We start from the raw sequence: 18395 nt of genomic DNA on the forward strand, positions 1-18395 counted from the left end.
CTTTGTTGTTCCTAAACACACGGTGAGTCAGTGGTTTCATCACCCTTCCTGAGCACGGTTCTCCTTCACAGTCCAAGTGATGCATTACATTTTCCAACAGTGGCAACAATGACATTTATTCGGTATAAATAGAGGGTAAAATTTGCATTTACAGCTCCCTGTTGCAGTTTGGAGCATTAATAACAACAGTTAGAGCAACAACAGTCAGAGTAGCAGTAAAAGCAGCAGCAGCACAGGGAACGAAATCTAATTACCGTAATTGTCGGGCTATGAGCCGCTACTTTTTGCACGAGCTTTGAACCCTGCGGCTTTTAGTCAGGTGCGGCTTTTCTCTGGATTGTCCATGATTGTTGTCATATCGTAAGACGATTTGTTTTGTTTGTTCCGCTGTTGTACGGCACTACGTTGCCTGGCGGAAGGGCATGTGATCAGACACACAGTATCGGGGTTCAAGAGTGGTATGTTGGTCACGTGTCCATCCGCCAGGCAACATAGTGCCGTACAAGTAGCGCGAAAAACAAACTTCAAAGTAGCGCTACGCGTTCAGTGGGAGGCGTGGATGACGAGCGGCGATAAACTTGCGAAAAGCAAGTTATGCTCAACTCCACCGGTGGATTCTGACAGCGTGGAAAAGTGTGGAAACATCCACGATCACCAACGGATTTCGAAGGGCTGGACTGCTGCATGATGGAGAGGAGGACACCGCCACGGCCCTTCTGAGGGTGTTCGACTCCGACACTGACAACGAGGATTTCTTTGGTTTTGAAAGTGACAACGAAGGAGAGAAGCGGAGAGTGGATGACGAAGCCACCCTGAGCCTGTTCGTTTCCGACATTGGAGAAGAGGACTTTGGTGGTTTTAGTGCGCAGGAAGATGGTGATGAATGACTGACTTTTCTTCTTGTTAAAGCTGTGTCACTTCATATACCTAAAAAGTTATGCAAATATGTACCCGTAACTTGTTTTTCAAAATATTAATGACAGGGGTGTGTCTCCAAACAGCCATCTCTTTCCTGACAATTCGCTTTGTGCATATTCTCTTACATATGATGAGTCAACATTGAAACACCTGCGGCTTTTAGTCAGGTGCGGCTAATGTATGTACAAAACAGGATTTTCCCCTGATTTTAGCTTGTGCGGCTAATATTCGGGTGCGCTTTGTAGTCCGGGAAATACGGTAACTGCTTTCACTGATAACTACGAATAAATGCTGAAATGTTAACAAGTGACCTAAACTCCTGTTGCCAACATTTACATTTTTCATCAATATCAACATTCATTTTTTTAATGGTTTTTTTGTGTGTGTCATTTTCATATCTCTAAAAAGTTGCTGCTGTTGTATTTGTGTGAGGCACACGATGAAGTCTGGACTCTTCACAGATGTAAATGTCAGTTTTTGCTTTTTAGACTATTTGGGCTGGACACAAGTAGTTAACAAAAATATTTAATTATACGGAGAAGCTTCACAGCAAACCCTCCGCAGTGACCTCACAGGAGTGTCACACCATTAGTTGATAAGTAAGAGAATACAGCAGGAACCGTGGTCGTGCCTCCTACCTTGTAGCTGGTAATCCACAGAGATGTCCAAGGGAGTCTGCAGCAGAGCTGACCTGCGGTAAACCACGTGGACCCTGCCCTGGTCCTCCAGCTCCTGAGTGCCTTTCTCCAGCGGCTCGATGAAGTACTCATCCGATTCGGTGCGAATCATCCCAGCCTGCAACAGGTTAGCAGGTCAGTGACTGTGTAGAACGTGTGCATTAGCATGTTTCATTACTGCGAGCGAGCGTGGATAGACCCAGAAACCTCATTGCTCTGATAGCATTCGTTTTATTAAGAGACAATTAAAATCTTCATGCCCCACAAAATCCCCCATCATGTATTAATAATGTAGAAACTTTGTGACAGTGTTTTCATGTAATTGTAAATTAATGCCTCAGTCTTTAAAATCCAACTAGAACATCTGCTGAACGCCAAATGCCCCCAATTTGTTTCCTCTCCCACGTATAGACACAGAAAGACGAGACCAGAATGTCCTACTGAACAATATTAAAATTAGAAAAATGCATAAAATATAGGATACAATACAAAGCAAAGGCAGACGCACTAATGTAATATTTAGTAATTTATTCAAGAGAGAATCTGGGCCTCTCATTAACTGCTTGGCATGTGCAGGACTCTTTTTCTTTGCCATTATTAGATATTGTTGTGACTCTTTCTTCAGCTTTCTGTTTGCAATTATCACCTTGTTACCCAACAAAGGCTGGTGGTGGTCCTGCAGCGCGCTGCATCGTTAGTAACACATTGGCACAAAATTGCTTTGTGATGGCTACCTGCCAACCTCAGATTTCCTGCAATAAGAAGCCAGTCATGTCTGTAGTTTATGGCGGATATGAGGGGTCACGCTGTCCGGCTAACGCAATAATGCCCAAACAGACCGAATGTGCAACCCATCAAGACCAAATGATGGTCTGAAAAAGGTGTTACACGCTGACACAATAAGGTCAATGCTAAACAACCTAAAACCACTTTACAGCCGTTTCCTTAAAATGATGCTTTCTGGAATGCAAAATTATTCATCTAGATTATAAGATGAAAAAAACAAGGTCCCAGATTCTGGCTTCACAATCCTTAAAAATAAAAAAAGAAAGGCTTGAAATGTTTCATGTTACCTGTAACAAATAGAAAACACATCACAGTTTTATCCTTTGAATTAAAATGCAAAGCAGCAACTTTTCCAGGCAGCAGTAACGTATCTTTGGCACCATGTTTCCATGTGTCACGCGCCCTCCCTGACAAGCACACATGTGCAGTGGAGAAAGCAGAGAGAGCAGCAGCAACAACACAATATGACATTAGTTTGTTAAGAGCACGAAGCGAGCAGCTGGGGTGGAGGTGGGCTGCAAACCGGCTTACAGGGGTGCAGCAAATGTGAGTAGGCTAACTAATGCTACGCTCAGTTTGCTATGCTCCAAAACTACAGTCAGCCATATGAGAGTGTGTGACATTTTAAGTGAGCGCACACATGCTGTACACACAGTATGCAGACACACTGTGTTAGCGCTCAGTCGATCGGTCCTGCTGCGCTGAAACTCCTGGCAGGACTAAACTCCCTCTGGCCTCTTCACCAACAGTCTGGTGGACTGTGTGCTAATGTTGTTAGCGACCAACCCTCACTCTCAACTCATTTCCCATTTACTGAGACCCCAATCGGCTGGCACTCTACGTCCTCCTTTACACAAACGACTGGATGGATCCCAAATTAAATTCTTAGTTAAATTTAAATGCAGCATCGATACTGTGTGACTGCGTAAGCGTCCCAGCTGAAAGTCTAAACCAATAAACTGAATATTCGTATCTGAAGTGCTGCAAGTGAAATGAAATGAAAACGTCTGGCAGTCACATGACGTCTGGGGGAGAAGCTCAGCGCTGTTTAATGCAAGTTTACTTCTGGCAACAGAATAAGATTCATATGATTACGTACAATAAACCAGGTTATGATGCAGAAACGTGTCACGTATGAACCGGCTCATTTAATTGGCCATCTGTGATTATAAGAGCAAAAATACTGAAATACGATAAACGTGCGAGTGTGTTGGTTTTACTGCGTGACAGAGCTCAGACGGGAAAAAAACCTCCTTAGTTATCTTTAGAGAAACGGCGAGGTGGAGGTTAAACTCACTCATCGTGCCGTATAAACCGACTCTTTGCCTGATTCGGGGCCATTTGGCGTCACAGTGTTAAAACGCTGCAGCTTATACGGAAAACACGGTCCGTGTTTCAAAAGATGACGAGGGTTTTTATGACATCTCCCATAGAAATGTGGTGTCTGGACATTTCTGCAAGGACAAATCTAAAGTTTGCACAGATGTATAAACACTCAAACAAGAGAAGAAGAAAGAGCGAGCCAAAAACAAACGACAGTGTGCGCAGGTTACCGAGGAAACTCTGTTCACCATTTCTGACTTCACTTGTCTAATCGGACACTAACAAATAAGATAAATTACCGCTCGTTGAGTAGCAGACACAGACGTGCAGAAAGGATTTTTAAAACTGCATCAGTGTTTATGTGATCCCAACAAAGCAAAACTATCACACGCAGAAGATAAACGCTCTTCACAGTCAAGTGAACTCTAGAGGACAGCTGCAAATGGAAAGAAGAAGAAAAATCCAGCGATTCCTGACGCGTCATCCTTATCAAAGAGAGTAAGTAACACGGTGGAGCCTGTAAGATAAAACCTCTTACATCAGACGAATGTTACAGACGTGCTCCACTGCCGTCTGTTTGAAAAGTTTACGTTTTTCTGCTCACTTGAACACGCTTTCTCCTCAGCTTATTTATCGCGCACCTGCAGGCGCCTGCTTGCAAACACAGATTCTAAATATTCTGTAGGTCAGCGTGCATTATCAGGCCGGAGTGCGGTTGGCCTGCTCTTCACCAAATCCTCACAGCAACTGGCATCCTGTGACCAAGTCAGCACATTCTCCGCCATGATTTATTCCTGACAGAACCGAGAACCACCTCGTCATCTTTATTTACTCTGCGCTCATCCACCACTCTGAATCCTCAGCTCGAAGCCAAAGAGGCTGCAATCTTGACAGTAACTGAGCCCGCAGGCATATCTTGAACTAAAGTGAGATTCATGCACCGTAGCTCTTTCTTATTTACCAACGGCAGGTGAAAGCAGAGGATGAAAGATGGCCGAACATCTCAGAATGTACGGGGCTCGGATACCGAGAGCCCTTTCCATCTGTGAGGTTCTTTAAGGGTCTCCGACAGGTCACGCTCCTCTATTTAAGCTCAGCCGAGCAGAGGCTGAGCTTAAATAGAATCTCTGCTCTCATAATAAATTGAGGTGCCTTTTAAAGGTGAAGCTGGAGGATCGTGCTAACAAACTGACTGACAGATAATTTGATAAAAGCTGTTTTTCTATCAAGAGAAGCCATTCAAGTCTGACCACTTATGAAGTATTTCAGCAGCTGAAAATGCCACCTTCTTATTCAGACACCGCAGAGCAAACAATACAAACCGAAATCACAGAGGGGCGTGTGTAATTAGACGGGTGCTGACATTTGAATCGTTTTAATTTTTGATTAAAGCTGCGCTTAAGAACAACACTCCACAGGGGAGCGTTCGAAGGATCTCAAAGAAACTAAAGCTTGAAAGAAAACAACAGTGACCGTGTGAGCTTTTACTTAACAACAGCTTTTTTTGATAAACTAGTTTCCATCTCAACTCTGTCCTGTTGTCTCCATCGCTTCTAAACCTATTTATCTAAGAACAGGCAGAAGTGAAGCAGAGAGAAGAGAGCGGCTCGTTGAATCCTACCACGCTTTAATGTAAACACTCAGAAACAGATATCTACCAGAAACACGCTCACTGCATCTTGAAGTGCCCAGCTCTCTGGTTTGAATTGAGGAATAAGCAGTTGGATATATATGCTGCTGTCCTGAGATTAAATTGACATCTATCCCTGAAAAGCAGAGAAATTGCAGAAAAACGCACCTCTTTTCATGCTTTTTCATCCAAACACTGAAAACAGAACAGTTCTGAAATGAATTTAAGCTTTGTGCAAATTTCTATCTTCTTTCTGGCAAGGATGAGCTCGGAGAAGCGGTGATGCATTCAGGAAAGGTAAATTAGAAATCATAACACGCTGAATGTGTCTCGAACAAATCTGTCCTTCCATTTTCTTCTGCTTATTCAATTCAAGGTAGCTGGAAGCGGGGGTGGTGGGGATGGTGGGGGGTGGTGGGGGGAGGTTGGCAGAGCCTTGCAGGGCTGCTGTAACAAATACTTTTAAACTAAACTCCATTACAGTGATGCCATCTCCTCTAACACTGCTGCACAGCCAGCCGAGCCGTCTAATGAGTCTTATATACAAAACACAGGTCACAGGGGAACGAGACAGAAGAGCGGGGCGTTCTTAGGCTTATGGGCATTAAATGCATGTTGAGGCAGATATTATTAGAAGGAAATTAAATTCTAGTTTGAGTCCATTACTGCCTGGTTTGCATAACTACCCAGGGCTGGACTGCCGACGCACTTTTTGGCCGATGGGCCATCCTGAAGGGTCAGACGTCTTAACGTGACGGAGCCTCTGCCTACCTTCGCTGAGCGATCACAGTGGGACGTCTAGACCAAAAACACCAGGGCTGATGTTTGTCCCAGTCCAGCCCTGGGTGTGTTTTCTCACATTAAAAAAAAAAACACTGCAAGCTTCCAGTGCTGCCCCTCGGCCTCCTGGTTGACACACCGATGGTATCAGTTTGAAATCCTACATCGCCTTGTTCTCAGGTTCACATTCACATGATGAAAATATAATCTGGGATTCAAACTCATCAGATCTGTAGTAGTTCCACCTGCAGCATCAATCTGAAGCTCCTGGATCGTCTATTTCCAGAGTTATCACATTCATAAACTTAGGCTCCATGCCACCCACCCATCTTCTTGCCCGGCGGGGTGACTACTGTACCCCATCAGCCTCTTACAGCTGGGGGGCAAAAGCACATATTGTGTGCCACCTGCCAGCTTGTTGTCATGTTGTCATTGAACCACAGCATTCGCTTTAAGCTCAACGTGGCCTTAAGAGACACGCAGACCTTTCTGAACAAAAGGCACAGAGAGCAGTGTCTCATATGTACGGGTGTGTTTTTTAAAGACATAGGTGGCTGTACGTGAAAGGATTAAAGACACGCTGCAGTGTTTCTTTTCACCTGCAGGAGCACTACGGCGTCTTTTCATTTATTTTATCGTCTCAGACACGAGGATGCCAGTGAGAGCTTCGGCATTCAGATAACAAAAGTCATTGAATAAGCTCGTAAACATGGATTCTGAATGTTTATTTGAGAGCAGAAATGTGGAGTTCCTATGCCAGCTGAAACACTGGCCCTAGGGTCCCTCTCGAGTTGGACGCATGCACAAAACACCTCATCCGAAACACGTCCAGAAGGCATCTGAGTCAGACGCCTGGCTCGTCTCAATGCAGAGGAGTAGTGGCTCCACACTGAGCCTCTCCAAAGCACTTCTTTATCCTCACAGAGAGCCCAGACACCTTTCAGAGGAAGCTCATCTTCACCACTTATATTCTTGTTTTTGGTCGATACACACGCTCGTGGCCGTACGTTCAGCCTACACACTCATCTCCACAGCAGAGCATCAGTATCTATCCCCATGGATACAACATCAAACCTTAGAAATCTACATTAACATACATATTATTACGTTATTCAGAAACGACGTCACTCAGTCACAGTGAAAAACCTCATTGTGACATCTTCAGATGTCCTTGAGCTGCTGACTGATTCGACTACGCCTCACAGCTCCAGTATAAACCACAATATCATTTCAATTCAGCTCAACGCTGGAAATCAATCATTTGAATTATCATGTCAGGAAAGTCATGTCCAATCAATACGCACTTACTTACACTTACGTGTACCTGCTGGAGGGGGGAAACATGACCAATGAGGGGGTCTCAGGTATTCAGTAATGTGAAACTAGGTGATCCGTGTTTAAGTAACACTTCTTTCCATGGTGAAGGTTTTCCAGCAGAACATTCTCATCTGTACTGAGATGTTATTCACTTCATCTGGTTTCTAGTGTATATTTGCTCATTTCTATTCAATCACAGGTCGAACGTAGCAGAGTCAGGATATAACTCAGCTCAGCATCATTATCTGTGTTTCAGCTGCTGTCAGAGCCCAAAATAGTAATAAATTAAAAACTAAAGCACACACCGAGGTTCTCATATTTAGAGGACTGTTAACTTTAGGATGTATTTGGATGCTTTTACCTGGAGAAACAGAACATAATTATCTCTTTTAGGAGAATTGAAGTGTGATAACTTGAGGCCAGAATTTAGCATAAAACATCATGAAATGTCTCCGGCAGCAGGAATTCAGAGGAACTGAAGCTAACCCAATAAAGGAAACAAGCATTGTTGCACTCTCAAGCTTGCATGCCTACCTTGGAAAGCTTTTTGGTGTTTCTGTTAGTCTACACCTGTTATTTCATGCCTAATTGATGATAATAGCCAGCAGTGAGCTTGTACAGCCGGGTGTTTTCCTCACACTTCTGTCTGCAGATGGTCCAAAAGCTTCAAACTGCAGCTTTCTCCTGGTCACGAGTCCCACATTTAATGAGCTTATATCACTAGTGAGGAATTTTTAATGCATTTTGAAGGCTCGTGTAAGGTAAGGGACCGGTACCTGGACTGAACTGAACTCAGCTAACAGGCTCTTGATCAGATGATTCAGGTGGACAAATGTCAGACATCAGAACATCAAAACATACATAACATACATACTCCGATGGATGCATTGGAGAGCAATTTGGGGTTAGTATCTTGCCCAAGGATATTTGGCATGTAGACTAGGGGAAGCCAGGAATCAAACCACCAACCTTCCGATCAGTGGATGACCTGCTCTACCACCTGAGCTACAGCCACCCCAAACCACCACTATGTCCTATAGCCACCACCACTTTGTTTGTATAACTATATCTATCTATATCTATATAGATATAGATATAGAAAGATATCTATATCGATATCTATATCTATATAGATATCGATATAGAAAGATATCTATATCTATCTATGACAAATATTTTAAAATGATCTTAGGTAGTGCCGTGCTTCTGATCACTCAGTTCACTGATTCAATTGCTGATCAAACACAGTTTAGAGGTAATAAATTAAATGAAAGTAATACATTAAAAATGTAAACAGTGGTTTCACTCTTGCACACCGAGTTTCTCTCATTTCAGCGTGTGACCCTTGAGGCTGGGCTTGTGGATATCGGGTAAGCAGCTAACATTAACATGTCAGCTACTGTTCACGTGCTCGGCTGATAGTGAGGGGAGGGGCTGCGTACCTGCCTGCAGGGGCTGTGTGATGTAGTTTCACCGGGATGAGGCAAAGACAACACTGATGTATCTATACGGTTGTAAATGAGTATCCAAAAGTAATTTTAGCATGAATTAGTATCTGAGACTCTTTTTCTGGTTTTTGGCTCAGCCTAACCGGGACAGCAGAGTCTCAGTGTCTCTTGAATTTGGAGGTCAAAGCTAAAAGGAATTGTGACCTTACAAAAGACATTTTTTGTCTTAATTTCAACAACACTTGGCACAAATCTTTATTACGATAAAATAGCAACATTATTTGAAATCCCTGTGACTAAATGTTGTGCAAAAGCAGCTTTCTGCCCTTTCACCGTACCTCAGATCTGCAGAGCTCAAAGGTGTAAGGTGGCATTTTCAAACCAATTAATCAGAGACAAAATATTACTGAGTGTGATCATTTTAGCGTATTTCTTCCTCTGAGACCTTCTTGATTTTAAAGCACAGTGATCAGTTAGAGAAACACCTGAGACACCATTCAGAGCCAGACCACAGAGGCCAACATTTCTAAGCAGAGACAGCACAACATCAGACCAACTGTCGTCCATCCAGAGTTTACAGCGAGCACTGCAAACCCAAAGACTTCTGCACAGGCTGAACCGTTTCACTCCTAACTTTTAATGTCACTGAAATTGCTTATTTAGAACCAAACTATCTTGGTGAGAGCTGAATCAACACAGGCTATTGATGAAGAGGCAGCTGAAAACCTTTCTGATCAAATTCAGTCTGTAGCTTTCTGATGATTAAAGTTTAACAGCCGTCGTCTCCTGCGATGGCCTGCCTGATGATAAGTGCTGCTTGCTTTTCTTTGTGGTGAGTCTGAGTCATTTAATCAATATCCCAGTTTAGTTAGTTCACTGTGATGAAAGGTTTCATAATCGCATTCTATCGATTTACATTTTACACAGACGGGTGCTCAAATTGATCACAGGTCATTTGTTGACTCCGTCTGTGAGCTGTCCTCCAAGTAACTTTTACTGAATGCTATAAACACTGAGGTATGAAAACGAGACATGAGCTGTCCTCTCAGGCTTTTATGTGACTACAACAGTTTAACTCAAATTCAAATTTTATTTGTCACGTACACAGTCATACACAGTACGATATGTAGTGAAATGCTTGGACAACTGCTCGTGACCTAAAGAGAACAAAAAAGGAAAAGGCTATGAATAAGAAAGGAAATAAATATGAAAAATTAAAAAGGGTAAATTTAACTAGAAAGGAATAAAATATAAATTAAGGTTAAAAATGAAATAACTGTACAACACAAATTAGAATGAAGGGTAAATTTAACTGGGAAGAATAAGATAAAATATATAAATTAAAGTTGAAAATAAAATAACTGTACAACAAAATACACAATACACAATATAGAACTATATAAGAATGTATGAAGAAATCTAAATATAAATAAATATATACACAATAACAGCAGCTGTACAAGTATTAACTGGAAATGAAGAATATAGTGACCAGTGTTGTGCAAAACCAAAGTCCAGAAAGTCCAGTGTGTGTGTAAGAACCATATGTGTGGGTCAGTACTGTGTGGTGGTGTGATTGAGAGACCGTATCGCCTGCGGGAAGAAGCTCCTCCTCAGTCTCTCTGTGTTGGTCTTCAGGGAGCGGAATCGCTTTCCTGACCTCAACAGAGAGAACAGTCTGTTGTTGGGATGGCTGAGGTCCTTCACCATCTTCCTGGCCTTGGTCCAGCACCGCCTGCTGTAGACTGAGTGCAGGTCAGGGAGCTCGGAGCGGATGGTGCGCTCAGCTGACCGCACAACCCTCTGTAGAGCTCGTCTGTCCTGCATGGTGCTGTTCCCGAACCAGGTTAAGATGTTTCCCGTCAGGATGCTCTCTATGGTGCACGAGTAAAAGTTCCTGAGCACCTTGGAGGGCAGTTGGAAGTCTCTCAAGCGTCTGAGGTGGTAGAGACGCTGTCGGGCCTTTTTCACCACGGTGTTGATGTGACAGGACCATGACAGGTCCTGCGTGATGTGAACTCCGAGGTATTTGAAGCTGTCCACTCTCTCCACTGGGCACTCGTTGATGACGGGGGTCTGGTAGTTCCTCTCCTGCTTAGTGCTGAAGTCCACTATCAGCTCCTTTGTCTTACTGACGTTTAGAAGGAGGTTGTTCCTCTGGCACCAGTTCTCCAGATTCCTAATCTCCTTCAGGTAGGCCGTCTCGTTGTTATCAGAGATCAGGCCCACCACGACGGTGTCGTCAGCAAACTTGATGATGGTGGTGGAGCTGGTAGTGGCCACACAGTCATATGTGTACAAAGAGTACTTTATGAATTCATGTTATTCTTTAGTGTTTTTCCACTGCGGCATTACTACGATGAGCCCGATTATGAAAATAAAAATGTAAATTTGAGTTGAAATCTTGATGCTCGTGGTTGAAACCAGTTGAGTCCCTCATGCAGACTTCTCACCTGCAGGCAGCCAATCCCTCCTCAGACTACAAACAACACTCAGAATAATCCCAGGGCCATAAATCACACCTATTCATGATTAGGATCATATTCATAAGAACACGACTGTTTACAGCACAGGTATCCAACCTGTTTTGCGCCACAGACCAGTTTATGCCCGACAACACTTTCACGGACCGGCCTTTAACAGTATCGGTATCAAAGAAAAGGATTTTATCATAACACACAGGAAAAGACCCAGGGCAGCCAAGTTAACAATAAAAACCCTGAAAAACATACATTTGACACCTGAGCCTCAACTCTTGCGGCCCGGTACAAACGACTCAGACTGGTACGGCTCCGTGGCCCGGGGGTTGGGGACCTCTGGTTTACATTACAGGTCAGGGAGCTTTGTTTCCTGCAGCTGATTCTCTGCAGTCACCGTAACTTTATGCATTTATTATCAAGAGATGAGTGGTTGCAAGCTGAATAATCAGACTATAATAAAAAAAGGTGATCAAAGATATCATGTGTAAAATCATCCTCAGCATACCTTTAATTAACGTATTAGTGAAACCGTAGATTAGATGAAGACAGTCAGTAAAGCTTTCATGAACAGACCAGTTACTGCATCTCACGTCGCCCACATTCAAGCCACTAAAACGTTATTATCTGGGAACCTGGGTAACATCTTTGTGTTTCCCAGCCACTGTGCGTGGGACATAGGTGTGCTGTGGAAGGTTATCTGGTTGCACCTGATTAGTACTCTAAGCGATCGGCGTGAGTAACGGGCAGAACAACTACATTCTCTTCCACTAGAGGGCAGCACAACTACCTGCTGGGTTACTGCCAGTAAAACAGAAGAAGACAAAGGAGAAATTACATAATAGTCATGCAGCACATAATAGCAATAGACACATATTTGAAAAGGAAAAGTAGTCAATCCGACTTGGGTCCTGGAGGAATTCCGATTCCCCAGCATGAGTAGCGGTCAGAAGAAAGCAAAACAGGTATACTGGGGACAAACCCAGCCAATTTAGAAAAATGATCAATATGCTTTTTGTGACGTTTTTGTTTGGTGGTGTGCCGTGTGATTTTTCTAATGAGAATATGTGCCGTGGCTCCAAAAGGTTGGGAAACACTAGAATAAGAAAGAAACATTGGGGAAATGCGTCTGTAGCTGAAGATCATTTCTCTGGGACGGAGCCTGTATGATAAAATCTGTAGTGAATTATTATGTGGAATCAACACTGTAATTAGTGTGAAGACACCAAGTCAAAACACACTTTCCAATTCCACAAGCTTGCTGTGCCCTTGCGGAGAGTTTACTGTGACATATTTTCTGTGACCCAGTATTCGGCATTATCCGATATCAGCGGAGACAATGTCCTACCTAAACACAAACCTCAAAAAAGGGATCAGGAACCCTGTGTTCCATCACTTTAATATCCCCAACATCAGCCCCTGCCAAGCAGACAGCACTCCTCTGCCAAAGAAAACACATGGGATTCAGCTGAAGCGCTCCAGTTTTTCAAAAACAGTCTCTTTCAGTCTAAACTTCTTAAGGAGGTCGGTACGAACGTGCTTTCATTTGAAAAAACCCTGCAATGTTAAAAAAAGGCCTGGATTCAGCCGGGACACTGCCACCTTTCACCCTCCATGTTGTCCAAAGGTGTGTTTGCTTTGAAAAATGTGAGCAAACCTTCGTCATCATTACTTGACATTTTCATCCCCACTCTTTAAAGGAATTCGCAGAAGTTTATTTTTCACAAATTTCAGCAGAGGCCTGCTGATAATCTGAAAAACAACTAGAGAGTATTTCTGAAAATGATAAACAGGAAACTGCAAAAACATCTCAGATGTCTACTTAATAAACGTCAAACATGGCAATGAGCCACTACTATCCTCAATATATCTGTGTGTGTTTGAAGTTTCCCCCAGCTTCACTGGAAACAGTATTTGGAAAAAATCTTGGAGAAGAGAGAAGTAATCAAAAGTATTATCATTTTAGCAAAAATATCAGGTAGCCTCTGCTCTGAGAAACAACGCAGGAATTCATTTGGTTGTGTCGTTTTGTGCCGCTCCACCAAACAGAGCAAACATTTACAGACGGCTTTGAGGAGGCGGTGGGATTCCACACTCGACTTAAAATAAAACCTCGCGCCAGTGAATGGCTCTCAATGTCCGTCTGAAACGACAACAGAAAATGTGGGCTCGTCTTAGGTTTATATAGGTCACGATTAAAAATGTTTAAATGTATAAATATCAATGCAAGCACCTCGGCACTGCACGCCGAGCCCACGACTGCAGAGGAGAAAACTTTTTGCATATCTTGGTGCGCCTCTCCCCTGCACCTCAAACCATATACCCAAACAGCTCTGGGGTCAAGCCTCTGCAACAAGCCTTGGCTAAGTCAACAGGGAACATTAAGAACTGTCGGTGAATAAAACTCTTGTGCCCAGCTACAGTTCACCGCAAAGAGGAACTGGCTCACTTACTTTTTCTTTTTTTCCCCTAATCAAATAGGATATTTTCTTCTTCTTTTTTGCCTTTTTGCCCCCGCCCCTCCTACACAGTAGCTCCAGATATGTCAGGAGCTGTGCATGTCCAGAATGCTCTTTTAAGTCTCTGAGGCCAAGAGTGTAGGCCACTGAGCACACGTAGCTCTCAGCAAAACATCAGCATGCTTTATTTGCTCATTTTGTCACTCTCGATGAATCTCAACATTGTAAACGCCGCCGAAGCTGCAGGAATTTGAGGAGGATGATTGCAGAATCTCTGAGTTACAATGAGCCTTTGCTCTGACAGCATAGTTTCACCCATCAGACCTGCAGTGTATTTACACTCGCAAGTCTCACACACACACCTCAGACACAGCAGCGCCTCACCATTCAGAGCCGATTATGCAACGTGACACACGTTAAAGGTGGCCGAGCTTTGCACAGCTGCTGGAAATTTAAAGCTTAATAATAAAAGTCACATTTCCAGTTGGTGCTGTTCAGGTTAGGCTACCACACTGCCTGCATCTATCAGCTGATTCGTCAAGACCGTCTGTCTGCTCAGGTATTCTCACAAAAAACAAAAAGCTTCATATAGAAAGAGAGGAGGAGGGATTTGTTCCAGCTGGCCCGTCCTCTATCTAACAAACGACTGGGACTAAAGAGGAATTTCATGGATGCTTTAAAGCAGTTCCATAAGTTACACTTTATTTGTCATGCTGGTACTCTGTGGTCCACACATGCATCTCTCACTGCAGTTATCTTTTCCTCTCACATCATACTTATCTTCACTAATCAAAAGCAAGGAAATCTGCATGCACTCATAATGTAGATTCAATCAAACAGATTTCTATTTAAACTCTTACAATCTGTCCGTCATGCAGCCACAGAGTGAGCCTGTAGTCAATGACTCTCCATCTGAGTCTATTACTTTAAGATGTGTCTGACAGTGACTGCAGAGTTTAGCCTCATTAGTCAGCTGAAGAATGCATGTTTAAATAAAGGCACGCTGTATACTTATGCTTGTGCATGGCAGTGAAGACAATTACGTACGACTCCCACACAGCCTCTGCCTCTTAATATAAAACATGAGAAAAACTTGCAGGAAAGATGACGTGCCATGAGAAAGTTTCATAACCCCGCCCACAAAAAGCAGCAAACCAGACCACATATTCATTTTGCCAATCTCCAGCTGAAGGTCATCTCCTGGTGGACCTCTGCACTGGTCCCAGTACTGAGACACGTTTAAACAGAACTCTGTTGTGTCAATATGGCAACTCTGACAAAGCTAAATATTAGGGAACTAAATATGATGAGGACGGCATCACAGCACTGACGGCGTGTCGCTGGGGGATACCTCACATTTTTATACCCAAATCTGAGCGAGTACACTAGACTTCTATGAGAAGTCGGAAATAAATCAAGAATAACATTCACCCACATCTTTGTCCTGTCTTCCTCCTCTAGCTCTCTACTGGTCGCAGCAGATGGCCCCGCCCCTCCCTGAGCCTGGTTCTGCCAGAGGTTTCTTCCTGTTAAAAGGGAGTTTTTCCTTCCCACTGTCACTAAGTGTTTGCTGACAGGGAGTCGTCTGCTTGTTGGAGTTTGCTCTCTATATTTGCCAGTTCTTTACCTTACAGTATAAGAAGCCTCGAGGCAGCAGTTGGCTATAATTTGATGCTATATAAATAAAACTGAATTCAACCAAACGGAACTGAATTGACTTTATGTTATACTAAACATGGTCACTGGAAGCATGTTTCCTGAGGTTACAGATCAGACATCTTGCTTTAATCAAAGGAGGCGCCCCCTGCTGGTCATCAGAAAGAATGTGAAGCATTTCCAGATGAGGTTTCCTTTTCAAACCCAGAAGCGACGACAGCACTGGGCTAACCTTATAAACAAACCCTCTTCATAATTATAAAGCAGCTGTAGCTGATTCATCTCATGGTCCATTAGAGGTTCACGTAACATAAGAATGAAATTCTACAGTATGAATAAAAGTAATGCGCTAACATGAGTAAGACTTCCTGTCTGAATCACATCAGTGAGACAACGCCCATGAACTCAAACTACTTCACAGCATCATCAAATGATGCCTTTTATTATTGTTTTGAGTTGCATATTATATGTTAAGGGTTTTGAGCCAAATACAAACTCATATTGAAGTTTTATAATATTTAGCAATTAGCTTCTTAACAGTTAACAAATGCCGATTTCTGTATCTGTTGCTAAGGCAGGCCAACCAATAACCATCCGGGCAGTGCGCTCAAAACTACAAACCTGGTGGCTCTAAAGAGGAAATCACATTTCACTGCAATCCATTTCATAGCTGAAATATTTTAGCCTGGACCAAAGTGGCAGACTACCACATGGTTGACAGAAAGACACAGAAAGAGGTCGTAATGCATTATTAATGGCAACAACATAACATATGCTGTGTCAAATAGTCTCAATCCTCTCTCTGCTGGATGAAACACAGAGCCAGAGTAAAGGTCCAAAAATACATCAGACATGAGAAGCTTCCTCTCTTTCCCTTTCAGGGAAGCAAATCAAATATCTTCAGTATGTGAACCATCAGCTGTGTTCATGTGAGTGTACATGAACTGAGAGACACGCAGTGGGAGGAGGGGTGATGGGAATGACACACCCTGCCTGACATCTAAAGGTCAGCTGAATTCCTTCGTCATTTACTCCGATTCTTTTTTAAAAGAGGCACGTGGTGCAAGTTTCAATCAGGTGACCAAGAAAAAGGAAGTTTCCCTCCTTCCAACCATTTACGATGGACGTACTGTAGCTGTTAAACTGCATCGCCTTTACTAAAGCTTCCAACAAACCAGGTGTGTTGAGGATCAAACGCCGTCATTATTCTCCCATAAACAGACCCAAATGTGCTCATGGAGCCCAGATTTCCCAAAACGGTGAAAAGCTCTTTAGTTTTTCTATCCACAAGTTTCAGATGACGGTATAAATTTAGAAGGTTTAATAAACTTCCACATATTTAACTTAAAATCTCAAAAGTGCCTCAAAGAGAGTTTCTGAAGCAAACAAAGTGGTTTCCAAGTCGTATAAAAAGTTTCACCAACAGTGTGCAGACTTACTGAGTTCAAGACTTTTTATTCAACCAAGCAAAAAGCTCCAGGATTCATCGTTTCCATGCAAATATCAGAGATAATCATTTCAAGGCCGTCGCTGCTTTTCAGATGAACCCAGAGAACTTAGCCTGCGCACTGAGCAGAACTTTTATAAATTACATTAGTCTGGATGTGGGTGATCTATGCTGATGGATTGAAGTCTCATATTATATATAATCCATATTTTAATAGTAACAGTGGGAAAACTGTAACGTAAAACAAAAAAGGGGGTTGCTTAGGAGGGTACGACTTACAGCCATACCACCCTGATCTCCCTGAGCTCAGAGGCTCAGCAGAGTCAGGCCTGGCAGGCCTTTGGGAGGCTGCCGGGGAACAGCAGGTCCTGTTGGCTGGCAGCTCTGGAGGCTGAGCAGATCATCTAATCTCCTGAACCCTGAGCTATTCCCGATGCATTCATCAGAGTGTGAATGAGACATGGTGTAGAAAAGTGCTACACGGGTTCAGTCCATTCATGAATCAACCAAACCCTCATTGCTTCGGCTTGTTTGAACCTTACAGTGAGTCTCTCCTCATTTTATGAATGTATTATAATAGCAGCATATTTAGCAGATAAAGAGCGGGGCCCATCTGTCAGGAGGAGGCACACAGAGAAAAAACAGCGTGATCATTTATCCAAGTGGCTTCGGATTTGGAAAGCAACCCAGAGCGCAGCACACAGCAGAGCACACATCTGCATCCTTATAATTATTATATCCTCCTTAACTCAAACAAGTCCAGCTGTGCGATCAGTGCTTCAAATAAAAATCTCTCACAGACATTTCAGTCCTTAATCTGGAAGACCACCCAAGGACTGTTAGGTGGATAAGGCTTAATTGGAGCTGGAGCCTGTTTAATTCAGCACTTAGTTCATTGCCAGCATCAGATTTTGAAAATCGTCGCTCGCAAAACGCAGACAAATTTGGTCTCCTCCTTCTCGTGCATGACTCACAGCTATGCTGTTTCTCTGGAGTTAAGAGTGCCACAAGTATCACAAGAGGAGATGATTTCATGTTATTCGTGCTGCAAATTTAACGACGAAGGTGCCGCACGCCAACTTTGTGTCACTTTCTAATGACTTCATTTGTAACTACAGGCCTCGGCTTACACGCAGCAGCTCAGCGAGTCAGATTAGAGACACAGATTTTAAATACCCAAATATGGAAACGAGTTACAAATGATGCAGGTTCTGTAAGAGAACTCGCACCACGAATCTCTGGAGCAAACGTGCGAAACAACCAGGCCAACACTGGACTGCAGATTCTACAGGATCACTTCTCCTCAGTATGAAGGAAGAAGAAAACAGAAGTCAGCAGTGACATGTTTCATGTTTCATGAAGGACCAGCTCTCCCAAGCTTTTCTGACATGCAACACAAGGGCCATCCCCCACGCAGGCCAGCAAAGATCGCCCTCGGTTCGCCCGCTGCTGCTGAAGCAGAGGAAGTATCTGCCTC

The 18395-nt window shown here is 43.3% G+C and overlaps 1 protein-coding gene across 2 annotated transcripts in view; it reads right to left on the reverse strand.

The window, feature by feature from the left end:
• adamts3 (ADAM metallopeptidase with thrombospondin type 1 motif, 3) overlaps positions 1-18395 on the reverse strand; it is a 139482-nt gene that overhangs the window by 106088 nt on the left and 14999 nt on the right. For both annotated transcript variants that reach the window (XM_086315524.1, XM_086315522.1), the window contains exon 4: positions 1557-1713. In XM_086315524.1, the coding sequence (XP_086171650.1) occupies positions 1557-1713 (157 nt within the window). The remainder of the gene's footprint in view (positions 1-1556; positions 1714-18395) is intronic.

The sequence above is a fragment of the Aulonocara sp. 'chitande type north' Nkhata Bay genome, linkage group LG12 (assembly GCF_057382095.1).
Source record: "Aulonocara sp. 'chitande type north' Nkhata Bay isolate Kocher_YH1m ecotype deep benthic linkage group LG12, A_spYH_male_GT1.1, whole genome shotgun sequence".
Lineage (NCBI taxonomy): Eukaryota > Metazoa > Chordata > Actinopteri > Cichliformes > Cichlidae > Aulonocara > Aulonocara sp. 'chitande type north' Nkhata Bay.